The following is a 21,389-nucleotide window of genomic DNA, read 5'->3' as shown; positions in this document are numbered from 1 at the left end:
AAAAACAACTGTTTCTACAGTTTCGCTTTCGCCAGCAGGCGCTTATTTGGAAACTGTGCAAACTTTTGCGAATGCATGCAAACGAAACACTTGCACCCAGAACACTGCCACGTTATGATGATACCGAGCGTCGAGTTATGTTTTCTTTTTCCACCAAGCCTTCGCCAGAACGGAAACACAACGCACGCACACTGAGCCACTAGAACAACCACTAGTTGTCGCGGCGAAAGGCTTAAGGCTGCTTTCGCGTCTCACCCGTCCCGCCGCCGTACGATCGCGTTCCACGCACTGTTCACGATCACAATTCGCGGTCCGACTGCGCCGACCAGAAAACCAACCCCATCTTCGATCTTCGCAAGCAGCCAACAAACGAAACACAACCGAACGCTTGAGAAAAACAACTTTTTCTCTATATTTTCTGACCACCAGACTAACTTATCGATCGATCCTCTGCGTTCCTGGTCCCTGTTTTCTCTGTTCTCTGCTTTGCGTTCCCGGTCTCTACTCAATAGGGGGAATACTACGAACTGTTTTCAACATTTTGTTTTCTTCGCAAATGTTTTGATGAATTTAAACATTTTATTCAAGTATAATAAATAACCGTATTGTATTTTTATTATTGACCCTCGAAATCATTATAAAAAATCGCCATTCATACAAACTTTCGATACACACTGTAACGGGACTGCCCCAAACTGCTCGACTCACAATCAGCTGTTAGCTGTCAGAGACACTGCTCGAAATGTTCGGATGACTCGAGCATAAACAAACGATGACAGAATCACTGATGATTTCATACTCTTCCGCCGTTTTGTGAAGCTTTTCGCGATTATTTTGCGGTTCCATGTTTGTTTTCGTGCCAGTCCGGAAAGTGTGGTTCAGTTACGTTTGTTTCAGTGAAAAGTGTCATATCATCTCGGCGGTTGAAGATCATTTGCGTCGTGACACGCTCAAGCTGCCGTGTGCGGTGGTATTTTAAATTGATCGACAGTAACGATGGGCACACCCGAGCCCCCGGAGAAAGGCATCGTGCTGAAGGGCTGGGAAAAGCTGGACGACGATGTCATCATCAAGGAGGTTTCCACCAAGGGAAAACACGTTAATCTCTGCATCCAGTTTCTGGCCGACCGGAACGAGCTGTCGACACGGGAAGCCAAGAACTATTTCCTCCAAAAGGTACGGGTACGTCCCTGGTTCGGTATCAACCGAGTGGTATGAATCATCAAAAGGGTGAGCCAAAGCCGCTTCCGAAGCGTTGTTGTTGTTGGGATGCATCGATGCATCGCTGAATATTTGCACTCGACACGCAAATCCGATTGGCTTCACACACTCCCGGCGCCGCTATCATGCTTCACGGTGCACGAGTTGCATCGCGTCCTTATCGCGGGCAAACTCACAAACACCACACAGCAATACGACGCCGGCCGAGTGTGTGCGTTCTCAGACGCCCAGTGCACCTGCGGCTTGAGGACGGGCACAGTCAACAATCCGTGGGGGTGAAGCTTGCAAACCGATCTCTCCACAATCGTCGGGAGGGGGTTAATATAACAACGACTTGAGCCGTCGTCAAACCAAAGGCTTTCCTTATCAACCGCCCGAACGCACAGAGCTCGAGGGCGGACGGAACGACGCTCGAGACTCAGTAGCACTTCGATCGCTCGGGAGGGCACATCTCAGCCCAAACACAGCATTTAGTACAATTGTTTCAATTTTGTAGGTTAATGCGTACGTCTATCGATTGCTCGCGAACCGACAGCTCTTCAAGGCGCACCACATCTTAACGAATATCGATCGCGTCCCGAAGTACGTGTTCTATCAAATCGCCACCGAGACAACCGATCGTGGACTGCGCGAGTACATCCAACAGCATCTGGCCCGAACCATCGAAAACTACGAGCAGGGCGAAAAGGATCGGATCGGCGCCTACTGGCGGGTTTACACCCAGCTTAAGGCGAACGTGCGCCAGATGGCGGACGTGCTAAACGAAGTGTCCAGCGGCTACAGTGTGCTCGAGATCGAAACGATGTCATTCAACACCTTCTGCATGAAGGAGGATCTCTATCGCAACACGGTGGCCGTCGATTTGTTCTTCAAAAATCAAGGTAATGCTGTGTGAACATAAGTGCCATACAGTACGGGATAAGTGGTACGCCGCGGCAGCTATTCGCAAACACGATCATTCGGTTCGTTCGGTTGACATGCAAATTCAAGTTCGCGTTTATTTAGTCTAGCCACGGTCAGAACCTTGAACCTGTTGGTGGGAAAGTTTCCTCTGACGGAAGATCGATTTCTTGCGCTGATAATGAGCGCGCCTTCGTCACGTGAACAAAACCTCCGATGGTACACAGTATGATCAAAACGGCTTGGTCAATCTCCATGGAATTAGTCTGCCACATACTCCTATCGATGCAACGCAAACTAGCCCGCCGGAACATTGACAACATTGACACAAGATTATGTGTCCGATTTTTGAGTGCCTTTCCTCAGTTAATCAACATATTGAACGAATGATCCTTGCCATCGACAGACTAGCTTCTAATGAGCTCGTCATCTCGACGTCATCAATTGGTTTTGTCTGAAAAATTCATTACACAACAATCAGCGATGACGGCAATGGTGGTGGGGTTTCCGACTGCCTTTTTAATTAGCTTGCTGATAGCGGTGTATGGGAATTAGTTCGATCGTGTGCCGCGCTCTGGACCTACCCGAAGTTGGATTTAAAGCAGCATTTTGCGTAAAAATACGATCACAGTTTCATTTAAAATTTTCTGTTCCAGAGTCCGAAATTTCACCCATCCTCGATCGCTACACCGTGTGGAGTTACTTACTGAAGAACAACATTTCCAACCTGGTGAAAATATGGATCCAACTAAACAGCTGCTTGCGCAACTGTGTCCACAAAGGAATCGATCCCACGCCGGACATCCTGCGCATCAAAATCGACATCTACGACGATCCGCGTTTCAACGAGCGACTCCGGCAGCTGTTTCAGCGCTGGGAGATTGACGATTTCATGTTGTCGCAGCTTTCGCACCATCGCACGCTGGCAAGGAGTGAAATTCTGCTCAACGAACTGGCCCGCTTGGGAAAGTTTCTCGACCACGAGCGTACTGATGCGACCGCCATTTTGAGGCGTCTGTTTACGACCGAAACTTACGACCGCACTCCCGGCTTTACTGAGGAGCGGTGGTTTCGCGAGCAAATCACACGCCGCTTGGTCGACAACCAGTTTTTCACGCTACTCGGGTTGCCGATCGTCAGTCGCGAGGTATTACAAAAGATAGTGGCTGAGGAAGCGACACCATCCGATGACGCCTGTTCTATGCAGCCCCGGGAGGAAGTGAATTTGTTCCTGGAACTTCAGAAGCTGAATCAAAATACACCGATTGGGGCCAACGAATTGTTAGGCGTATCGCGAACCTGTTCGCGCTATATACTGCAGCACAATCGGCACTTCTACGAAGAAAATCCAATCGTCTCGTTGTTTGAGTACGGACTCGATGAACAAAATACCTGCTTCCCGGACGATCCGGACGAACCACTGCTAAGTAGACTGCCCCATTTAGGTGCCTTTGTGCGCCGCTATGAACTTCCGACCGAAGCAACGACAAAAAGCTCCGCGCTCGAGGAGGCAATGGGAAAGCTGCTGGAGATCGCTGGGATACCTGCGCCTCAAACGATTCAGACGCATCTTTTCAGTACTTCCGGTGAAGATGAGGATGAACGATCGTTGCGATTGGAGCTACTTCAGCAGTACGGATCTATTCCACACTTTAACCATCCGCTGTTGATCGAAAAGTACGGCCAACCGGTACGGTTACGCTATCTACACTACATCAGACTGCAGCGAGCCTGCTATGCGGTTTACGAATTTTACCGGGAGCAGCTGAAAAACTACTCGCAGATCTCCACGCGACAGATCAACAGTGCGGCCCAAACCGTGGCCCAGCTTGCTATCGAGCGGTACTGGGACCAATCGCTCGTAACGCACGCCATAGCCTTTATGGAGATGATCGGTGTGAGCAGTGTTCCGACGAGGGCTTATCTACGCTGCCTTACTCTCGTCCATCAGGATCACGATCAACCGATGACTAGTCGGACGCTTTCAATCGCCGAGTTGTTGCTACGCTGTGAGCTTACGATCGCAAGTAAATCCCTCGACGATCCCGAGTTGCTGATCGATCTTGAAGCGATGACGGTGGTCGCGAAGGCCAACGGGTTGCAGCTTCCCGAGCGATACCTTCGCGAACGTTTGCTAGCGGGCAACGATTGGTTTCGGTTTCTGTTGCTGGTGGACTATCTGGGCTATCCGCCACAGCAAATCATCGAACTGTGCCGGGCGGGATTTGGTGATGGAAAGATTGGAATGAATCTGATGACTGCGCTTCTTCACCAACCAAAGATTGACGAGAACCGCGAAGTGGCCATTAGGCGACGTTCCAGTTTAACCCCACGGCGAAGGCGCAGGGTAAGTGGAAATCACAGCATCGTCCTCGTTTGTAAGGTTTCCGCGAAACATGAGATTTCAGTACACTTTGTTTAACATCGGATACGCCGTTGACCCACTTACGGGAGTCGGTTGTCGTTGTTGCAGTCTCGTAGCACATCGTAAATTATGCCCATCGCGAGCATATCTGTGTAAACAAGGAGCGTGAGCGCACTAGCCAATCTTTCGCAATTGCGCAACAGCCAACCGGGCGACGGACAGGCGCACGACCAGCGCAAAGGGTCGGCGAACACAGGCTGGCCGTGCATGAACTCATTTTGGCGTCCCTTATCACATGTGTCGCCGTTTCAAACCTGTGCAACCTTTGCTACTGCTTGCTGCGTTAATACTAAAAGTACGATGCACAGAGCACTGGATTCGCTAGAGCATGAATGGCTTATTCCGGTTTGTAACATCAACTGGGTCAGTGACCTTTCGGCTGATATGATTTCACCGAAGCGAACATAGCGTATGGCGAATTTAATCGGAGACTTTGCTCTATTAACGGATCCGCTTGATTTAATCGTTGTCTGTTTCTTTTCCGTGGTACATTCTTTGGTCTAATTTGTTTGTTTTCATTAGGCAACATCAACAAATGCTAAACACCACCGGCTTAGTTTCGCAACCCAATCTCTTTCGATTGATACATCTCTTTTTTTCAGGGAAGCAGTACAACGGGCGAATCCAGCGGACACTCGAGCGTGTCCAGTGAAGGGGATGCCATTTCGAATCGTAGCGCTACCGGCTTGATCTCCAGCACTGCCAGCACCACCACCCAGCCGATGAACACTCCACTGACCTCGGTGTCCATGAGTTCGTACACGAGCACAACATACGACGGTGCGTGCTTTCTATCGGAGCGTTACGATACCGATCTCGTTTCGACGGTTCTGCTCTGCTCGAACGAAGCGAACCCGTACGCGACATCCGCGACTCTCCATCCGTTCGATTTCGCTCTATTCATCCGTCTCATGCGGACCGCCACTGAATCTCTGCAAGCGCCACGTTATCCACACACCTACCAGAATCTACTCGATCGGGCAATACGTTCCCGCTGGCCCCTCCTCGCCCTGTTTGCCGGCGAGGTGTGTCCTCGGGACAGCGAAGCCCTGCGCTACTGCTGGATTGTTTGGGTGACGTTGGCTGGAGAGTATCCATTCCGCAATCGGCCCCAAACCGAACCACCCACCGCAGACGGTGTCTTCGAGTGTGATGAGCGTACGTTTGTATGCGATTTGGTCGAATACTTAGTGCGTGAAGATCGCATCTGCACGTTGGCCAGCTCACTGGCCGTTTTCTACCCCGGTTCCAACTGGGACCACCTGGCGTCCTACCTTTCGCTCACCCGCGATGTACTGTTCGATGGCGAGCGCGCTGCTCAACTGTTGACTGCATTTTTGGCCACTACCACCGGCGATGAGTGTTTTCTGCTGCGTCAGCCAAAGTACGAAATGTTTAATTTTTGCGCACGATTGCTGACCCTGCATCTCTGCAATAGATCGTCGGTGCACCATCAGCAGCTGTTGCTCCAGTCGTACATTCGAAGCGATATCCGGTGCTTCCTCACGACGGCGATCGATTTCGAACGGATGCTGAGGGTGTGCGAAATTGTACGAAACTGTGATGTGGCGAACGATGTTTTGCGCTTTTTCGAGCGTGCCGGTGATGTACGTACGCAGGTGACCGAAAACGAAAGTGGCCTTTACGAAGCTCTCTGCGAGCAGCTCGTGGCACGCAAATGCCACGAAGCGGCCATTGCCGTTGCCGTGGAGGCCGGCTTGCCGAAGGAGAGCATTATATTTGAACACTGGGTGAGTTACTTCGAGTCAACCGGAACGCTCGGTGACTTTGAACGCTATCGAGCGGACAGCGAGCGGTTCGGGTTGGGACCGGAGCTGCGTATCAACTTCTTCACTCACATCGCCAATCGACTCGAGTACGGTGATCCGGCACGGTACGAAGTGCTCAGGTGGGCCCTCGTTCTGATCCGGGAACATGGTCTCTATCCGAGCGAAAGTTTCGATCGCGATCGAGTGGAGTATGAGCTGGCACTTAGCTATGTGCGTTGCAGTGATTCCACGGCACAGTCTCTCGCTCTATACTGCTCCCAGTACTGGACCAGCAGCCGACTTCAGCGATCCTCGTCGACCGTGCAACAGCCGGTGTTGTACCACACGTTTCTCGAGCTGAAGGAAGTGGCCGGGATCGATGATTTGACCCTGGCGAACGTACCGCTCGCGCAACCGGACGAGAAACGACGGCTCGATGCACTCATCAACCGGCTGCTGGACTGTGGAGATATTGTGCAGGCGCTCCGCTACCAGGCGATCTTCGAACAACGACCGATCGATCTGCACTTTATCGTGTTCTGTATGGCGCTCGCCGAAGGACTGGTCAGTTTGTATAACCTGTCGAAGGAGGAACGGATGTTACTGAATGAGGACAGTGCCCGCACGGCGGGTAAATTTCAACGACGAACGCTCCGTATCAGTCGCGTCAGTCAGAGCTCGGCCACGGGCCGGTACGATGGTTCCCCGATGAAAAGTACTGCCGGTGTTGGAGGAACCGGAACTGCAGGGCAATTGAACTCGTCCGATATGAGCAATACGGCCGCATCTGACTTCGAGGAGCTGCCGTCCCGGGACCGACAGGATATCTTCGAAGCCATCAGTGTAGGTTTTCTGCTTTAACAATTCTCCACTGCTTGACTCCTAATAGTTTGCTCCTTTCCTTCGCTACAGGGTCTCGGCAATCGCATCACATATGGACAGGATCTCGCGCAGCGCGTTGTGCTGACGTACCGTGCGGCAATGTACCTCGATCGCGAGTACAACGAGTTGCTAAAGCTCCGCGATCCGCTCGCCTTTCTTCCGGAGATCGTGCACGAAGACTGCAGCCACAAGCTGGAAGTGATCAGTGACATTGTCACCGCCACGCGTATGAGTGTGGAAAGTTTTACCGATTTTCTTGCTGCCGAAATCGTGAGCACGGTGGTGCGTTCAAAGTTTTACCTCTTCCAGCAACATGCGCAACCAAACGTAACGTCCACGTGCGATGAGCTGCTTTGGGGTTATAATATCGATCGTGAGTTTCATCTATTTCTTGAGCTCGCCCCTAACACGACGGCGCTGGGGAACGCACTGTTGCGCTACTGCGACACCCTGCGATTGTACCGGAAGTGGGACCGGCAGGATACGGGCGACGGAAACGTTCAAGATGCGCTGGAATCGCTCGAATCCGCTCCTTCGAGCTCTAGCACGGATAGTGGGGGAGCGAATTTGATCGAGCGACTCGATCGCATCCTTCAACAACGGGTCCTTTCGCTCAAGAAGCAAAACACGATCATTGTAGCGTTGCTAGTGAAAGCGCACGATTGCTTCGTACACGAATGCTCAATGGAGGGCATTATGGAGGTGCTGACATGCTGCAAGTCACTTACGCTGGCGCTAACGGCAGCCCAATCCTGGAACCTGATCGTCCGTCTACTCGTCGGAATCGGACGGTACCGGGACATGTGTTACTGCTTCGAGACGCTCATCAAACACGAACAGTTTGAATCGTTGCTCGGCCAGTTCGACGACCGTGGCGCCAGTGGGCGCCTTCAGACGGCCATAATGGCCTACCTCAATGAACACTGTCCCGAGCGGAAAGACTACTTCCGCCTGGCGGCACTCCACTTTCGAATGTACAAAGAGATCGCCGAGATGTGGGAAGCGGAAGCACGGGCCACGATCGATGCCGTGCTTGCGACGTACGAGCAGCGCCAGTTGGTTGTGCGCAAAGAAACGACGGTCTGTCTCCAGCGACTGCAAACCACGGCGCTCGTCCTGGCGGAACTCACCACCGCGATGGACGCCTTCACGCACGCCACGGAGAACTATCTGCTCGACAATAATCTGACACTCGCCCAGCGTGCCGCTTCTAATGCCGAGCTGCTCGCGCTGCAGATTTTCTTCGTACGTCAGGTGCTTAATACAGAACGGGCTGCTGGTGGTGGTCCGACGAATAGCTCGGCATGCAGCTCCAACGCCACTAGTCCAAGCCGTACGAGTAGCAGCTCCGGTGGAGCGAGTGGTTCGGTGGGCGGTTCGCAGGACAACGGTACGTGCCTTTCGGTGCTGAACATTCGCTCGATGGATGAAAGTGGTGCCAGTTCACATGTCGCTTCCGGAACGCTTCTCTACTACATCAACTTCCTGCTGACCGTTCCGCAAGCGTTGATCGTCGGCCGTGCGTACGGAGTGGAAATCAATTGGGCCGCGGCGATCTATCAACACTACGTGATCGACGGGCAGTCCGCTTACGTGGAGGACTATCTCGAACGCCTGTCACTGACGGATCCTATGATCGAAACGCTGGTAAAGATGTTTCAGCTCGAACCACAAATTACGCCCACAATGGAGCAGGCCATCGGTACGTTCATCGAACGGATTCAGTCCGTAACACTCAAGTACCGGTTGGCGTCGTTGCTTGGGTTGAAGAAAACGATCCATGCGCTCATCAATGGAGGGGCCGTGTACTACCTCAAGGATACGAACTACGGTAAGAGTGATACAGAACCCGGAAGTGGTGTACCGGGAGGTTCCGGTAGCAGCAGTGGTGTACCAGGCAGCACAGCTGGAGGAAGTGGAATCGGTAATGCCGGAGGAGCAGCCATTATGAGCGGTAGCATACGAAGCAGCAGCAGCAACAGCAACACGACCACCAGCACAGCCACTAGTGCATAATCAGCGGCAACCAACCTGCGGAACGGTATTTGGCCATGTGATATTGAAATTAGAAGGACTATGATTAGATTATTATCCGCGTGTTCGTCGGTGAAGTACAGTGACATTGGAGAATATTCCACAAAAGGCACGCTCCAGAAATGTATTATCATTAGTTTTTGTTTGTACGCATTAATAAAATTTAAAATTTATCGACAACTGGAGCAAAATCTTTCTGCTGAATCAACTTTGAACAAATGGAAATAAAATCTTGAAAACTTACCTTACTCGGTTGCTCACATTGTGAGCCTCTCTTCGCCACTTCTCGCATCGGTAATTTACTCTGTCACAGTATTTGTATTCAATTTTTTGTATTTGTCACTATACATACTTGCTTCGCGGGTTCGCGCTTTCTTTTGCCTATGACTATTACTTTTCCATGCTTATTATAGTAATTAATATTATTATTTTTTCATCGTTTACAGAACATGCCTTTTTTACCCTTTTCGCCATGGTTTGTTTGTCACTAGTATCGTGAGCCATCGGTGTTCACACACCCTGTGTGTCTTTCCTTTTAGTTTATTACTCGTTCAATGTTGCTTCCTTGTCATCACTTAACCGTTGTTCTCACTTTGTCTGTATCTTTCCTGTTCTGATTTGAATGTTTGTAAGATTGTTTATAATCTTTTTTCTATGGATGGTATGTTTTTTCATCTGATCCTCCATAGATCCCAGATTCCAACCCCGTCGGGCACCATTTGTTCTCGGAAATTGTGGGGCATTTCTGGAGAACGTTTCCAAGTGGAACGACTTAACAAATGATTGCTATTATCTGTGCGCATTGATTGGAATTTTTAATTTTGGATGAAGTTTAGATAATTGAGGGAACCTTTGTCATACGGGTGATTTGTGTTAGTTCAATAAGTATCATGCAAATATATACGTGTGAAGTGAACGATATTCCAACCTGTTGATTGTTTGAGTTGTGCTGACCGTTATTTATTTGGGTGATTTTTTGCCTATGTGTTGCCTCTTTTCGTCAACTTTCCCTTGCTGTGCTCATCGTATTATCCTTACATTATTAAAATGAGTTTTGTGTGGTTAAAGCAACTTTGTAATGAATTTGTTTTCCTTCTTCTTCGCGATTCTCGCATTCATAAGCCATTACACAAAACACCAACCCAGTTTCGATCGCAAATTACAACCAATAGCATCAACTAACGGGCGTAGCCAACATTAACAAAGCTTTCCACACATCGCAGAATTCTTTCCTTTTTTTAGTCTCTCACATCGTCAGGACAACGACGCACAAACGTAAAGCGAAAATTAAGGCATATGATGTATATGCCACTAAGGGCCTCTCTCATCAACATCACGGTGGCGTCCATCGTTTAACAAACAATTCGATCCGGTTTGCGGTTTGCGATCCGTTCCGCATGAGTATTACAAATTATCATTGCGTCAGGAGATTTGTTTCACTATACACTTCTGTCTTTCGGACCAACTACTAGAGCGATATGGTTGCCCATGCAGAGTTTCCATTGACTCTAAAATCATAAAGTTTCCTAACGAAAGAAGATTCATCAATGATGACGCACAACTGGAAAAAGAATGGGACATCAAATGGTTTTAATTGAATTGCTGTGGAATAATGAGACAAAATGAACAAACGAAAGATTAAACTTTTGACGTCGTCATGCGTGCTGTATTACCACCTGTTGAGACAAAAACAGGACGTTCTATTACATTCAAAGCAAAAAATCATCACTAAATCGGCAGTACCGTACCCCAGAGCGTGTGTCCCTTTCAGCGTTGAGCACGGCAACGGCCACCATGTTCTTCGCCTTCAGCAGGAAGAAGACAATAATCAAGACGGGCCTACAGAGGGACAACACGCTGATGGACACAATCTAATAAAATTCTTACGGATAGAAAATATTACTAAAGATCACGCTGCAAAAGATCATACTGTTTTTTCACTACGTAGCAATATAGAGTACACCATTAGAAGTAATCGCAATAACCCTACAGGAATAATCGCCCATCGATCGATCGCGTTCTTATCATCCAAATGGAAAGTGTAATTTTCTACCTTTATACTTGTCTCCACTCGGGCGCTCAAAAATTAGTTCTAATAAGCTTTCTTAAGGACGCAGAACTCTCTCTCCCTGTCTGCTTGAAAGAACAAAAACATAGGGCAGTGGTGAGTCTGGCACACCCAGCGGTGTACCGTTGTAAAGTTTGATTACGGGACAGGATGGTTTATCACAATAGAGGACCGTACGCAGGGTAGAGCTAAACCACTAACACACATGCTTGCGACAAGTGCCTTGCAAACGCCAGCACCAGGTTTGTTCCATTTCGCCTGTTTTTCGCCCAGTAGATTTAAATACGGAACTACACGATGAAGGTTCATTTTTCCTAATGGACGAGATTTTGAGGAACGAAAAACAAATAGCATAACACTGAAAAGCAGGAATATTGTTCACACTTTCTCGGATACTTTGAACATGCATTGGAATAAAGCAGTCCACGGTGAACGATCGTTCACAGAAACCCGATCGCTACACCGTTGTATTCGATTCATTACAAAGTTTCCTTGGCAAAAACTGAGCCCACGCCCCGTGTGTCCATTCGCGGCCGGTCACAAACCTCGCATTAAGGCGTTCAATGTCTCTCTTGCACACACTGCTCACTGTCTCGTTTTGTAGCATACAATTTGCTTATTGGCTTAGTTAGTAAAGTCTGATAATACGCTAGTTGCTTGTCTATACTTGTTCTAACACAACATTTGCTTACTTGTTTTGTATTTCATCCTTTTTTGTATTTTCTTCCATTTGTTCTAACATTACTCTATATCGGCTATATACAGGTGGGTAATGCACTACACACGACCTTCTCCTCTGTTCTCCTCCAAACGACCTTCTCCTCTGTTATATGCTTCACAGCAATATGTTCCCCCCTTGTTGCGTTTAACTAAAATGCATACTTGAATATTTTCTTTATTTTCAGGGATTCTAGTGTTCTTGTGCAAAACATCTAACTTTCATTGGCTAGCTTTAGTTCTCGTTCTAGTTTCTAACATATCATACTTTTTTATACGCATGAAACATTTGTTTTTTGTTGGCTCGTGCTTGCCTAGCCGGGAGAGCGCGCGAATGATACACATTCTACCACCATTTATTTCTCCTAGTTTCAACAGGGATCAGTTAATTCACCTCATTCCATTTCCCTACTCTCTCTCACTCTCTCTGCCCGTAATATTATGATATCATCGTGTCTCCATCAAATTATGCTACTTTTTACTTTACAGTGCAGTCCTTTTGATTTCATAATTTAGATTTACTATACGCGGATAGCCCACGATCGCCGCGTGACAGGGATCGTGAAACCGTGCGCCTTAGTCCACACTTCGGTTTTCGCCAAACCACATTCAGCACAGAAATTGGCTATCTTTTCCCTCGTCATTGCGACTGACGAGCGTAGTGTTTGTATTGCAAATCTATTCATTTTAACACTTTTCCGGGTCCGGGTTTTATGTGAATTGTCAGTTTTACGGTTTCTATCATCTTTTTCCTATCGACGTTGTGCTACGTTTGGTTGTTACTCGTCTTAATTTTGTTTGCGGCACGCCACCTACTTTGGTTGCATCCGTTGGCTTCCAAGTAAAAAAATCAACGCCAGAAACCATCTAACCTACTCAAAGACGCCAGCGTAGTAAGCCATGTAATAGAGTACCATTAACCAGCAAAGAGCAGCTGGACGGGTACTACATCAATGCCTTTAAATGTGACATGTTACGAAATCCATTGGATAATGTGATCGGTTACTGGATAGAAAGATGAGGCTTCAAGCGCCCCACGGCGAGGTATCGCAAGCCTACTTTTATGCTGATTATCTTTTAGATTATGTTACTTGTCAACGGTTCAACATATTTGGGATGCATACACAAGCAAAATACGAAATCTATTAATGGTGGCAACTTGATCGTGGGTCCTTGTGTGGCAATATTTTGTAGTTTATATTGTAAGAAAGAGTTACGCATCGTGCGGTATGATATTTTCTAGCTTTTCTTATGGTTTTGATTAACTTTTGTCGTACGTTGCACCTTTCCTCGTTATTCTTCTGGATGGTCAATATGCACGTCAAATGGGGTACTGGAGGCTTATGATTGTAAATGAATGAAACGGGCTATATTTTGTAACAATTTTTCCAGAGTCTATGCACTCTATAGCACAATAAACGGGCATATTCATGCGACTCTTTACAAATTTTACCAACGTATGTCGTACATAGGGAGCGGACGAGACACTTTTCTTCACAAAATTCGTCCTCAAAGGAATGGGGCCTTTTATTTCTACACGTTAATTGGCAGTCGGTTTCGCTTTCAGGGTTGATTCTATAATGTTTAGACGATACAACTATACAATTACAGCATACAGTGCTTTGTGATTGGTTATTTGAGCTAGAACATAAGTGTGTCAGGCATGCCACAAAGATGTGCCTCATCAAAGAAGTTTGTTCTGGGTTCCTCTTGTTATATGATTCGATTGATTAAATGGTGTCATACTATTAGATCAACTACGTTAAGGTCTGAGATTCATTCGAAAATGAACTTGGCTGAAAAAAATCGCGCACAGAACGCTCAACACATTCATTACTTTGATTTTCCATACTACATCGCTTTCATTACCAGTTAAATTTCAATTCTGGAATCAACAATTCAGTTTCTCAGTGATTCAGTTACTCTCGATGATTAAAATTGGCGACCACCCCTCTCCAGACTAGGCATGCATTACACAATGCATTACAATATTTGTTAAAATTGTCACAACTATTTTCGATTTTTGGTATAGTTTCTGTGCAGGCAATCGTGCCAAATTTTGTTCCAAAGTTTGGCAGAACGAAGTAAAATGTTTATGAACCAGATGGGTTAATTTTGACATTTTTACCCTTTGTTTAAGAGAAATATGACAAAACATGAAGCGGAATGCTTCTGCATAATCTCGGACAACCTGTAGAGATACTTTCGTGAACCGAAAACTGATCCCCGTAAGGTATTAGTAACGCAACGCATCGTTTGTACGCCGTGCGTTGCAACAAAAAGGGCAGTAGTTTGCAATAACAATCGAGACACTCAAGTCATTTTACTTCAAAGAAGCACAAAGAACAACATAAGAAGACTGCAACAATTTAGAGTACCCTGTAGGTTTCCTGTTTCCTCAGAGGAGGAGAAACTAAAAAAGTCTTGTTTTTACATAGTTAAGATTTTCCAAAGCCTAAGTACGTGTTGTTAGAAAACAACTGTTGTATCGTCTGATTACAAAACCAAACCAAACCATAGAATCAAACCTAGTCTATGCAAATAATACCCTTCCACTACGTGCTACGTGTCTTGAAGATCGTTCCCTACTTTCACTAACTCACTTTTACTGCATAAGCAGACGATAGCAGAGCATGATGATATGCGAATAGTTGTTTTGTTTTCTTCTATATTTATTCGTAACAGCCATATACGATTCAGTGTATCAATTGCGATCAACCGCAATAATTTTTCTTTCTTTTCTAAAATATACAATTTTCTTTCACATGAAAATTTTTTTGCTAAAGTAGCAAATGTATCCGATTTAAGCTAAAGTCTTCGCAGATAAAGTCGATGCAGATTTAAAAGAAATTAAGAATTGCAACGTTGCCGTCCGTTGAATGGTAAACCACATACATGAATGATGGGGAATGGAACGTGAGTGAGTGGTCTTTGGAAAAGTTCATAAGAATAAACTTTCATATGCATCGTATCATATCGTGAAATCGAAAAAAAAAGTTCAGATCCTCAGTCTGGCGCACGGATCGATCAATCGTGAGGAGCAAGATTCTATCAAAATCAAAACAGACTACTCAAAATCGAACGTTCAAAATAAAAAAATCAACCTAGCGCGCTGAGATCCTTGCAACAGTACCAGGATCCCTTGATCCACCATCTGTCGTCCGTTTAAACGTGCCTCTTGCTGCTGTGAACAAGCCCACACCAGCAAACGCACCTTCTCACAAGTCCACACAGATAACTGTCTCGTCGCCGTGACAGGGGTCCGTTTGGTTTATGTTATACCTAAAAAAATTAAGCTACAGACTGTACACACAACGTCAGCACCCAATGTGCGATGAGATATCGACGATTCAAGCATCGTCTGCGGATTCGTTTTCGTGCATTTCGTGTACCCCACCACGATCGTGCATATGTTGATAATGATGTGAATATTTGTTATTGCTGTTAGCGGCAGCGGGACCATCATCAGCACTTTCGAGTGCCAACGCTGCCAATGCCGATGGCGATGCTGAGATGATGGGTTGCAGCCGGTTTCTTTCGCCGTTTGTATCTCGCTGTGGTTCCTCGTCGATCGACGGACATCCTACGAATTCTTCCATACCGTCGGTAATCGTTGTTCCTTCCGTCGGTCGCTCCCTGCTAGCGATCAGCAAGCGTGAGTCGAGAAAAGCTTTCAGCTGTCCGGACGCCAGCAACTGTGAAATAGGCGCCTGAGAGGTACTGCTCTCTTGCTCCTGCAGCTTGGTGGAGGCTGAGGCTGTTGGTGGTGAAGTTTTCCTAGCGATCGCGGCCAGGATCAGCGAAGCCGATGATCCGGTGGAGCCGATCGTCATTTTCCTCAACAACACACCGCCTCCAGCGCTACCTGTGGAGCATTTTTGCAAATGCTAGGAACCCATCGGAATGCCGCCCGACGCCGGGCCCCCTTCGCCACCCATCACAATCGCACTTCCGTCGAGCAAGCCGCCTCCTCCGCTAACCATAGACGAAGCAAGGTGTTGCGGCTGATGATGATGCTTACCGATCGAAGCAGTAGTGTTGGACGAACTGCTCGCCGACCCGCCCGTCATCGTCACCAAGCTTTGATTGCTCACACTCGACGGGCTACGGTTAGCGGGACGCACGCCGACAACACCGGCGGGAACCCTCCCGGAAGATCCCGGTGCAACTATTGAGCCACTGCCACCGGATGCAACCGCTACTGCTGCCGCTGCCGCTGCCGCCGCCGCCGCCGCTGCCGCTGCAGCCGTCGTTGTCGTCTTACTCGCCGTCGTCGTCGTTGCCGCAGTGCCACCAATCTTCACCACCTGGGGCGATTGCGGCAAAACGCGGTGGAACCAAATGTGACTGAGCGCTTCCTGGGGAGTCATGCGTCGCTTCGGATCCCACCGCAGACAGTGTTTGACAAAGTCGAGAAACAGCTCATCGCAGTAGTTGAACACCTTAGCGAGATCGCGTGTCCCCGGTGCGCCCCGGTAGCGACCTCGCCTGCTGTAGCTTCCTTGTATTTCTTCCCGCCCATCCGAGCGGAAGTGAAGCGAGCAGTAGTGTGGCATGCGATCCTCGCGATCGTGCGAAAAGTAGCGCGACGCGGACCGGGCGTTATCGAGCAGCTTCAGGGGTGGCATACCGAGCAGCTCGATAATGCATGCCATCTGATCGTACTCATCCTCGCCGGGAAGCAATGCTGAACCAGTGTACAGTTCGGCCACGATACACCCGAGCGACCACATGTCGATCGCCATGTCGTACTTGGCGCCAAGGATCACCTCCGGTGCCCGGTAGAACCGTGACTGAATGTACGTGTAGACACGCTCGTTCTCGAAGCACGACGATCCGAAATCGATCACCTTGATCCCCGAGCGGCCTTGCTGTTTCAGCAGTATGTTCTCCGGTTTCATATCACAATGGATGATTTTGTTTTTGTAGAGCGCATCAAGACACTTGAGCAGCGAGTGCGTAAACTTTCGCACCAGCTGCATGCTGAAGCCCTTGAACTTGTTCTTCTTGATCAGCTCGTACAGATTGATGTAGAGCAGCTCGAACGTTATGCACATGTGGTTGCGAAACACGAAGCTATCGTACATGTGGATGATGTTCATCGCATTGTAGCGATCCTGCGCCCGCAGGTGCTTCAGGATGCGGATCTCTTCCTGTGCCTGCCGGTGGAAGCGCTGCTCGTTGCGGATCATTTTCAACGCAACGTGCTTAAAGTTTCGATGATCGTACGCTTTCACCACTTGCCCGAAACTGCCCTTGCCGATGATCTTCAGCACCTCGTACCGATATGCGATGTGATCGTGTGCGATGTGAATGTAGGATCCCTGCTCGTTGTCGTAGTCGGAGTTGCTTGCCCCCCGGCGCTTTTTCGCGTTCGCACCAATAAAGTAGATGCGCGGATAGTTGCATATCTCGTGGTGCTCGTACTGCGTCAGCTTGTCCATGTACAGCCGCAGCACCTCGAACGGTGTCAAGCTTTCCGTCATGCCAATCTCATCCGAATCGCCACCCTGTTGCTGCTCCTGTTGCTTCTGAAGTTGCTGTGCCTGCGATGGTGCCGTCTGTTGCTGGCCTCCCGGAGCATGGTGCTGCTGTTGCTGTTGCTGTTGCTGCTGCTGCTGCTGCTGTTTCTGGTGAGCCTCTTGCTGCTGTTGTTGCTGCAACTGCTGCAGTTGATGCTGATGCTGCTGGATAAAGTGTTGCTGGAGATCGCTAATTTTCTGGTCCACCACCACCGCCGAGGAGTGACCCTCGACCTTGCAATAGCTGGCTGCCGCCGCAGCAGCAGGATCGTTGGCTGCCTTCACCGCCGCCACATTACCACTGCTACCACCTACTACACTGCGCAGATGATGTATCTGCTGTTGTTGTTGCTGTTTGTGTAGTTGCTGCTGCTGCTGCTGCATCTGGTGGAGCTTTTGTTGCTGATGATGCGTGGAGTACGAGAGCCGCTCGTTACCACTTCCACCCAGAATCGATGCTTGCTTCCCGCTACCGCCGCCAGCCATGGGCACCACGACCATCGTACCACCGGACGCAGTGCCTACGGCGCCATTTGTGGCCCCATTCGTCCCAGCACCTGTGGCGGTTCCACCATTCTGATTGGCCATCGTGCTGCTGACCGCACCGTCGACATCGCACAGCCGGAAGGTTAAGCTGTCCAGCATGTTGGTGCTGCCACTGTTTGGGGCACCGCTCGCCCGGTGGCCCGGTTGCTGGTGGTGTTTAGCCGGGTGCTGAAGTAGTTGCAGCTGCTGTTGCTGCTGCTGTTGTTGATGAAAGTGTTGAAAGTGTTGCTGCTGTTGGTTCAGTTTACCGCTGCTGCCGCCACCGATGCCGCTGCTGTAGCCGATGGTCGTCGCACCATCACACAGCGAGCCGATCCACTTATGCGTGTTGCTACTGTTGTTCACCTTACTGTTGCTGCTGCCGCCGCAGCTGCCACTGATGTTGCCGCTGCTGCCCCCAAACAGTATGGCCGATGAGGTAAGGGAAGAAGTTTTCAGGGAGCTAGCTGACGGCACTACCATCGGTGGTTGGAAGGACACGAAACCACCACCACCGCCGCCGCCGCCGCCGCTACTGCCGTTCGCGGTTGGAAAGATCGTTGAGGCGGTTGAGGCGTTACCATTCACCTTATCGCAACGAAGCGAAGAGGTCGACGAGGATGCGTTACAGACGCCGTTTGCGAGCAGCAACGAGTACCCGTTGCTGACCGGTGCCGAGAGCTGACGACTAAATATGTTGCCGCCACCACCGGCGCCACTGCCGCCTCCACCAACAACACCACCGTTTGCACTGCCGTGCGTGTTGCTGCCGTTAGTGTTGCTGCCACCACCGTTACTGCCAGCGTTACAGTCCATATCTACCACATCACAATGCGCCAACACGCGGCTGCTCGCAAGCAACATGCTCGAGAACCCCCACACGCCACCGCCGCCGCCCACAAGCACCAACAACCGGACCGGCACCGAAACTACCACTAGCAACACCGCCTCCGCGGCACAGTGACACGCAACGCCGGATAGCCAGTGGCAGCAGCAACGAAGTTAGCAAGGAACCGTCGCGTAGCACACTGCCGCCTATCATACTTGGTGGCTATGGGTTGTCCACGAAAGTGGTGCGCCGTCCTTGCGGCCAGATCCAGCGATGCCGATGAGCTTTTCTCTAAAATGTGTCAAACTGAACTTTGCTCCGCTGTTGAGCAAACGATTCGGAATGGAACTGTTCTTCGTAGAATTGATTCCATCAATCGGCTCGGCCAGCAGTGGTCCGTGTCTGTCGTTGACTTCTTTTCGTCCCCAATCGCTTTTTGCTCCCGTTCGTTGGATTTCACGATGAGGTCAGACCAGTTACTCAGTACACCTAAAATTAAAAAAAAAAAATTATCGCACCTCGAATTATCGCACTTTGTTTGTATCTTTCTCTGCAATTTACACTAGCCAACGTTTACAAACAACGAAACAAAAATAAAACACACTACTCCGAAGTTTCCACGTCGACATACCCAACTTGAAAAGCCTAAAGCTCATGGGGCCAGCCATTCAGGGGCCACCAGATCCGTAATGTAAACCCCCAACAAGCAATAAACCGTTCAACATGAGCAGCCACCGGCTTAGCAGTTTTTGACCAGCCTAATTGCAACCGCACCGCTATTCTCGGCAATCGATCTTCCGGTAAACGTTTGAGCCATATAACTTCATGCTAAATAATGTTCGCTTTTACCTATCGGCAGTAACCGATGCTCGCACTTCCTATAATTTATGGAGCGCTCTTGTTGAACGCATAAACATAACCTAGGATAGGGCTCGTACTTGGAGAAACTGTGGAGCATTAAAACGCTCGTTCGACGGACAGATTATGATGCGAAAGTTATAGCCTCTACTAAAACAAGTCTCAAACTAACACCGCAGACAATTCGCCCACATTAACATTCATCGTAAGACGCTTAAGAAAAATCAATATTGGAACGAATGTTTGCTTGTGCACGGCCCGAGAATGAGAAATCGACATTCATGGGCCGCTCGCTATTCATTGGCCGGCGCATTGGCGGTTGGCAAAAGCTCGTACAAATTGTCTCCGGTTCGTTAATTCGATGGCTTCCTCCAAAAAACACAGTCAGGATGTGTACACACGAAAGAAGCTAACCCGTATAACCACCATGAGGAGCTAATAATTTGCCTGCTTTATGGGCGCCCTAAAGACAGCATGTGGCCAGCAGCAGCAGCAGCCAGCGCAAAGGACCATCACCGATGGTAACCGACCATTTTGGCAATGTTTCAGAGCCCGATAGCGCGATCCTCATATCCCTTCTTTTCCCCTTTGGGGGTCAAATTTTCGATCGATTTTCCAGCAGCGATTTGGCACAATTTTGGCGTGTGTTGGACAAACTTTTTCAACGCATAATCCCTGTTCAACCTATTCTGCGCAGACACCTTTCAACGGTTTTTGCGTCAAATTGAACAGGATGGTGTGGAAGGCTTACAGAGCGGTACTTATGAATGATGCCCTGGAGGATCAATCGTAGGCAATACACGGAGCTCTCCTACATATTTTGGTGTCTTGTAAAAATTGTTGAAACCCCGGACAACTGCGTTATAATGATACTCCGAATGTTCGATTCATAGAAAAGACTTCGTGTAGTTCGTGGCACAACAAACTGATAGGGATCATGTAGAAGATACTCTTCTTGCAAAACAGCCGACATTGCGATTCAATAATGTTTGCAGCAAGCGCGGAATCGCAGGAGAATCAGCCACCAGCTCCAATCAAAACCCCAGCACCAGCGTCATCGGCCACCTACGTTAGGTCAGTAGTGGTAATAAAAACGGGAGCAATAAAAGCTTCTTCTTGCAGCGAAAAGTGCCGTAATGCTCGGGGCGTCTTACCGATATCTTCCGAGGCGCATCGCAGCTGCAGCTCGATCGGACGCCACACGCTGGACACGGGAACTGCACAGAAAGAGAGAGAAACAGTCCGCGGCGAATTACCTTCGAAGTAATGCCTATCGATACGAGCCAAAAAGGCAACATAAAACACGTCGCCTAACGGTTTTTTTTATTTTTCCTTCCCGTTTTCCTCGCCCGCTAGGTGCTCCGTCTCTCTTTCCCGTTTTCGAACCTCTCCTTGGTGACGTCCGCGGCCGTGCATCGCGTTGCAGATTGCGTTCTTCTGTTTGCAGACAACTATCGTGAGGATGTGCGCGAAGGGCGTTGAAGTTGAAGGCCAACACATACTCACAATCCACCGAAGATCCTGCTCTGCGCAAATGCAAATCACATTTATCAATATTGCAGTTCATATTGTCAATTACTTGATCTTGATCTCTGCAAACCTTACTGAAACGGAAAAAGTTTGATTTAAAATATTTACG

The 21,389-nt window shown here is 48.8% G+C and overlaps 2 protein-coding genes across 2 annotated transcripts; one reads left to right on the top strand and one right to left on the bottom strand.

Moving 5' to 3' along the window:
* The first annotated feature begins 996 nt into the window (after positions 1-996).
* On the top strand, positions 997-9,319 carry LOC131207911 (uncharacterized). The gene is made up of 5 exons (XM_058200547.1): positions 997-1,176; positions 1,718-2,102; positions 2,778-4,468; positions 5,149-7,158; positions 7,228-9,319. The coding sequence occupies exons 1-5, from the start codon at positions 997-999 to the stop codon at positions 9,211-9,213; spliced, it is 6,252 nt and encodes a 2,083-aa protein (XP_058056530.1). The 3' UTR covers positions 9,214-9,319.
* A 6,047-nt stretch (positions 9,320-15,366) lies between these two features.
* Positions 15,367-18,927, bottom strand: LOC131207910 (dual specificity tyrosine-phosphorylation-regulated kinase mbk-2-like). The gene is made up of 3 exons (XM_058200545.1): positions 17,976-18,927; positions 16,281-17,897; positions 15,367-15,881 (listed from the first exon to the last, which is right to left on the bottom strand). The coding sequence occupies exons 1-3, from the start codon at positions 18,925-18,927 to the stop codon at positions 15,367-15,369; spliced, it is 3,084 nt and encodes a 1,027-aa protein (XP_058056528.1).
* Positions 18,928-21,389: the final 2,462 nt, after the last annotated feature.

Source organism: Anopheles bellator, chromosome 2 (genome assembly GCF_943735745.2).
Source record: "Anopheles bellator chromosome 2, idAnoBellAS_SP24_06.2, whole genome shotgun sequence".
Lineage (NCBI taxonomy): Eukaryota > Metazoa > Arthropoda > Insecta > Diptera > Culicidae > Anopheles > Anopheles bellator.
The sequence above is the reverse complement of the archived record's forward strand: the minus strand, read 5'-3'. Positions and strand labels throughout refer to the sequence as shown.